Source organism: Lineus longissimus, chromosome 14 (genome assembly GCF_910592395.1).
Source record: "Lineus longissimus chromosome 14, tnLinLong1.2, whole genome shotgun sequence".
In the NCBI taxonomy this organism is placed as follows: domain Eukaryota; kingdom Metazoa; phylum Nemertea; class Pilidiophora; order Heteronemertea; family Lineidae; genus Lineus; species Lineus longissimus.
Genome location: NC_088321.1, coordinates 12,752,803 through 12,758,861, shown reverse-complemented (window position 1 = coordinate 12,758,861; position 6,059 = coordinate 12,752,803). Strand labels below are relative to the sequence as shown.

The 6,059-nt window shown below is 48.6% G+C and overlaps 1 protein-coding gene across 1 annotated transcript; it reads left to right on the top strand.

Annotated features, from left to right (window-relative positions):
- Positions 1-314: 314 nt before the first annotated feature.
- On the top strand, positions 315-5,751 carry LOC135498576 (peroxisomal membrane protein 11C-like). Its single transcript, XM_064788871.1, has 4 exons — positions 315-924; positions 1,595-1,773; positions 2,005-2,085; positions 4,948-5,751. Exons 1-4 carry the CDS (start codon positions 697-699, stop codon positions 5,183-5,185), a joined length of 726 nt encoding a protein of 241 aa, XP_064644941.1. The 5' UTR covers positions 315-696; the 3' UTR covers positions 5,186-5,751.
- The last annotated feature ends 308 nt before the right edge of the window (positions 5,752-6,059 follow it).

Genomic DNA, 6,059 nt, shown 5'->3' with positions numbered 1-6,059 from the left:
ATAGGCAAAGATGGCTACCACTGATCTGAAGTTGTGACCTCTGGCTCTCAATAATCCCTAAGAGGTTTAGTGTTACACCGCATGTAAAATGTACAGGCAATTCCTGATCTTCAACACCAGCTGGGTTTACGGTGTGACACCTGGTGTGATCCTAAAGTCCAACACGGGCTGTGACCTAGGATTACACCAAGATCAAGTGTTATCTAGAGGATCACACTTGATCCTGTCGATAGGTCACAACTGATGTGATCTTGGGTGTTAGGTGTTAGGATCAGGCGTTGGTGTGATCATAACACAGGCAGTGACCTCACCTTATGTATTATGTCAGTTGCTGATTGCTCGTTTCTCCAGCCTGGTCCGTTAGAAGGGCCGTAGAAAGGAATAGAAGTCTCCGATTTCCTCAGCGACCCAAAACACAACATCAATTTATCCACCAGCTGATGATCCCATTCACCCACAATGCATCAACTCTGTGCTTTTAACTCAGTGGAGAATGAATTGACTTGAATTGAATTGAACATGCCTTTGGCGCTCAACAATAACAATAAATAATGAGCTTCCAACACCTGACCTGCTAACCTAACCATTGCTCGAGTGTACGTTATTATCTCGGATTGTCCGTATTTTTGCACGGCTTCTGGTTGGAGATTACCCATTTCGTGAAATGCAAAGTTTATTTCGTAATATACCAACAATATGCCTCTTTTAGACGACATTTCCCAGTTTTTGTGCACCTGGCAGGGGAGAGACAAAACCATAAGGACATGCAGCTTCGGCTTGGGTTTCATCTCGGGGGTATTTCCCACCCAACAACAGAAACTTGGTGCGATCCAAGGACAGTTGAGTAGTTGTCGAGTCGTGCTGAGGTTGTTCGGTGACTTGCCTGTGTGGTTACACTGTGTGGACTACGGACTCGGTGCCAAGGTAGGTGACCTGTTCTCCACTGCCATCCTGAGGAAATCGGGGAAACCCTGCATTCCCACTTCCACCCTGAGGAAATCAGGGGAATCCGGGAACCCCTGATTTTCTCAGGATGCCCCACTTGGGGATCGTCTGCATTTGAGGTCACTACCACTCCGCGCATGCGATTTTTTCAAACCTCTGTCTGGAGTATGCAGCTTGTTCGTGGCGGGAAATATTAAAAGCACACATGTTGCTTGATGACGATCTAATTTTCCCAGATTTCCAATGGGAATGTTTGTGTGATGTGGTTCGGGTGATTTTTGAAGGGGGCAGGCCTTCGGTTTAGTGGCTGGAGGGGGGGGGGGGGGGAGGTCTTGGTAAAGTTGATGGGTTTGGTACATGTACCTGCTGGTCTACTTTGGTTTAGTTGCTGGATTTACTAGTATTTTCATTGGCATCGACATTTCTTTGTTTCTTGGGCAAGGCACTGATCAATTTGGCTGGACTGTGGGTAAGGCACATTGATTGGTCTGGACTAGTGTGAATCCTTGGGCAAGGCATGCACTTATCAGTCTGGTCTTAAATCCAGTGTGGGTCCTTCGTCAAGGCGCTTATTTTAAGCAACGCCTTCGAGTCAGGCTATTTTTCCGTTCTGCGTCTGTGATAAAATATTTGTTCTACCTCTTTTTAGGAGAAGCACCCATTAATGAAAGTGCTTGGAGTAATAAACAATGTATTTGACTTATTGTACTTCCCGATTGAACATATTGCGTGGTTGGGAGATTTAAGAGTTGTCGACGTGAACTCAAGTAAATGGTGGAGACTTGGCATCATCACTTGGGGATTGTCTCTCTGGACTGGAATTGTGAGGTAAGAGCTTTCACTGATCCATGTGTGTGCAATTTATGCATTTTTCATGACAATGATATCGTAAAGGGACAACTTGGGCATGAGATATGTTGGTTTTTCGTACAAAAATGGCTTCCTCTCAATATTCGTTAACCCAGACTGTTCATATAATGGCCCCATCGAATTGCCCTGCATGGGACAACAATCAGCCGAGGCGTGCTATGTTTTTAGTTGCTCTTGTTGATCTTGCAGGAGTCTGTTGATGATTTATAGCATGCGACTTGTCCGGGCAAAACTCATTAAACAGAAGAAATATGGTGCTCTGGATGGAAGGTAAGTCAAGGGAGCACTCCTTGGCTTTGGGGAAGGTGCATACTCTGAGAAGGGTTTTACTCCTTGGCTTGGGAGGTGCATGCTCTGAGGGGTTTCATTCCTTGGTTGGGGAGGGTGCATGCTCTAAGGGGTTTCATTCCTCGGCTGGGGAAGGTGCATACTCTGAGGGGTTTCATTCCTTGGCTTGGGAGGTGCATGCTCTGAGGGGTTTCATTCCTTGGCTGGGGAGGTGCATGCTCTGAGGGGTTTTACTCCTTGGCTGGGGAGGGTGCATGCTCTGAGGGGTTTTAATCCTTGGCTGGGGGAAGGTGCATGCTCTGAGGGGTTTTAATCCTTGGCTGGGGGCAGGTGCATGCTCTGAGGGGTTTTAATCCTTGGCTGGGGAGGTGCATGCTCTGAAGGGTTTTAATCCTTGGCTTTGGGGAAGGTGCATGCTCTGAGGGGTTTTAATCCTTGGCTGGGGAGGTGCATGCTCTGAAGGCTTTTAATCCTTGGCTGGGGAGGGTGCATGCTCTGAAGGGTTTTAATCCTTGGCTGGGGAGGGTGCATGCTCTGAGGGGTTTTAATCCTTGGCTGGGGAGGGTGCATGCTCTGAGGGGTTTTAATCCTTGGCTGGGGAGGTGCATGCTCTGAAGGGTTTTAATCCTTGGCTGGGGAGGGTGCATGCTCTGAGGGGTTTTAATCCTTGGCTGGGGAGGGTGCATGCTATGAAGGGTTTTAATCCTTGGCTGGGGATGTGCATGCTCTGAAGGGTTTTAATCCTTGGCTGGGGAGGGTGCATGCTCTGAGGGGTTTTAATCCTTGGCTGGGGAGGTGCATGCTCTGAAGGGTTTTAATCCTTGGCTGGGGAGGTGCATGCTCTGAAGGGTTTTAATCCTTGGCTGGGGAGGTGCATGCTCTGAGGGGTTTTACTCCTTGGCTGGGGATGGTGCATGCTCTGAGGGGTTTTAATCCTTTGCTGGGGAGGTGCATGCTCTGAAGGGTTTTAATCCTTGGCTGGGGAGGTGCATGCTCTGAAGGGTTTTAATCCTTGGCTGGGGAGGGTGCATGCTCTGAGGGGTTTTAATCCTTGGCTGGGGAGGGTGCATGCTCTGAGGGGTTTTACTCCTTGGCTGGGGAGGTGCATGCTCTGAAGGGTTTTAATTCTTGGCTGGGGAGGGTGCATGCTCTGAGGGGTTTTAATCCTTGGCTGGGGAGGGTGCATGCTCTGAGGGGTTTTACTCCTTGGCTGGGGAGGGTGCATGCTCTGAGGGGTTTTACTCCTTGGCTGGGGAGGGTGCATGCTCTGAGGGGTTTTAATCCTTGGCTGGGGAGGGTGCATGCTCTGAGGGGTTTTAATCATTGGCTGGGGGCAGGTGCATGCTCTGAGGGGTTTCATCCCTTGGCTGGGGGCAGGTGCATGCTCTGAGGGGTTTTAATCCTTGGCTGGGGAGGGTGCATGCTCCGAGGGGTTTCCTTCCTTGGCTGGGGAAGGTGCCTGCTCTGAAGGGTTTTAATCCTTAGCTGGGGAGGGTGCATGCTCTGAGGGGTTTTAATCCTTGGCTGGGGAGGTGCATGCTCTGAAGGGTTTTAATCCTTGGCTGGGGAGGTGCATGCTCTGAGGGGTTTTACTCCTTGGCTGGGGAGGGTGCATGCTCTGAGGGGTTTTAATCCTTGGCTGGGGAGGTGCATGCTCTGAAGGGTTTTAATCCTTGGCTGGGGAGGTGCATGCTCTGAAGGGTTTTAATCCTTGGCTGGGGAGGGTGCATGCTCTGAGGGGTTTTAATCCTTGGCTGGGGAGGGTGCATGCTCTGAGGGGTTTTACTCCTTGGCTGGGGAGGTGCATGCTCTGAAGGGTTTTAATTCTTGGCTGGGGAGGGTGCATGCTCTGAGGGGTTTTAATCCTTGGCTGGGGGCAGGTGCATGCTCTGAGGGGTTTCATTCCTTGGCTGGGGGCAGGTGCATGCTCTGAGGGATTTTAATCCTTGGCTGGGGAGGGTGCATGCTCTGAGGGGTTTCATTCCTCGGCTGGGGAAGGTGCATGCTCTGAAGGGTTTTAATCCTTAGCTGGGGGCAGGTGCATGCTCTGAGGGGTTTTACTTCTTGGCTGGAGGAAGGTGCCTACTCTGAGGGGTTCCACTCCTTGGCTGGGGGAAGGCGCATGCTCCGAAGTGTTTTTCTCCTCCACTTGGGGGGAAGGCATTCTGAGTAGCGGAAGCACCCCTTGATCGGTGTCAAGGTGTAGTTTCAGTTGAGGAAGCACCCCTTGATTGCGGGTCAAGGTGCATTTTCAGTTGAGGAAGCATCCCCTGATTGGAGCCTTGGTGCATTTTCAGTTGAGGAAGCACCTCTTGATTGGTGTCAAGGTGTAGTTTCAGTTGAGGAAGCACTCCTTGATTGGGGTCAAGGTGCCTTCTCAGTGGAGGAAGCGCTCTTTGATTGGGGTCAAAGGTGCATTCTCAACAGAAGAAGCACTCTTGTATTGGGGTCTAGGTTCATTCTCAGCGGAGGAAGCACTCCTTGACTGAGGCCTTGGTGCATCCTAAGGAGAGGAAGCACTCCTTGATTGGGGTCAAGGTGCATTCTCAGTAAAAGAAGCATTCCTTGATTGGGGCCTAGGTGAATTCTCAGGAAGCACTCCTTGATTTGGGCCAAGGTGGACTCTCAAGAAAGATGCACTCCTTGATTTGGGCCAAGGTGCATTCTCAGTTGAGGAAACACCTTTGATTGGAGTCATGATTATCAGCCAGGCACTTCACCCCCATGCCACTGATTTCCAACATTCAACTGTTTCAATTCCCCTAATGCCTCTAAACACTTCAAATGTTTTAAGATGAATGCCAAATTCACATCCATTATAAAATATTTTGTTCTTCCTTTCAGTGAGGAGAACATGAACAGACACTTGGCTGAGCTGATTCATAAGGAACGTATCGAAGTGCTCCTACTTGTCCAAAGAATTTCGGACCTCTTGAATGCGATCCATTGGATGCCAGAGGGATTTCTGTGGGCGCAGAAACTTTCAAAGACGTGGTCAGGATTGTTTGGCCTGATTTCCTCATCTGTGATGGTGTACAGTGCCTGGATCAACCAGCAAGCAGCAAAAACGAAATCAACATAGATGACGTCAAGAATTGATTAGTTTCAATCCTTGATGCTGTGTGCGGTTCAGAGAATTGGTGATGTCACATCGCTCATCCGTCGACATGAGATTCAACCATGCTAAAGAACGAGCTAGATCCAGGAAAAATACTTGCTGTTGCGAAGTGGTCGCTATAGCGAGGTAAAAACGTAGAAATGGACAAATACATATATATACTTGGGTCTTGTCCCAGTTGACATGTCCGAAAACCAACAAACTGTATTTTGGAGGGAGGAATTTTTCATCTAGTGATTGGACTATTGGCAGAGATATGGGGTCGAATTAGTGGTCCCCATGTGACTTATAAGGGGTGAAATTAGCTTTTTGGTCTTGGGGGTAGGGGTGGAGGCAAAAGGCTCTGAAGGTGGGGGCAAAATGACAATTTTAAAGATTTTCAGCCAAAATATCACGGTCAACAACACATATTTTGGTGACTTCTGCGAGGCATTTGCCCTATACCTCTGCTAGCTATCCCCATGATATGCAGTCAAGGGACTGTGTTTGGTTTGGTTTAGCAATAAATATTTTCCTGGTGCTAGCATGAACATATTTTGTCAGAACAATACAATGCCCTGCTAGAAGGAAATCAGTCTACTCGCCCATAACATCGGAAGATCCAGGTCTAATATCAATAGCCCACCAGGGCTGAGTTGTTCAAAACAACATTAGGTTTAACTGAAATGTTGAGTCTTAACATGAAAATTTTAATGGGTTTAACTGAAAGAGATAACGTCCTTGAGGATACTTAACGTAACCGTTAGAGATAACGTGACTTTTGTGCTTTTGAACGACCCGGCCCTGGAAGACACACTGGAGCTTTTTATCACCAAGCAGACAAAATTATCGTCGGACA

Coding starts and splice junctions, on each gene's coding strand:
- LOC135498576 (XM_064788871.1), top strand. CDS start 697: ATGCCTCTTTTAGACGACATTTCCCAGTTTTTGTGCACCTGGCAGGGG. Junction 925..1,594: donor ACTACGGACTCGGTGCCAAG/GTAGGTGACCTG, acceptor ACCTCTTTTTAG/GAGAAGCACCCATTAATGAA. Junction 2,086..4,947: donor TATGGTGCTCTGGATGGAAG/GTAAGTCAAGGG, acceptor TCTTCCTTTCAG/TGAGGAGAACATGAACAGAC.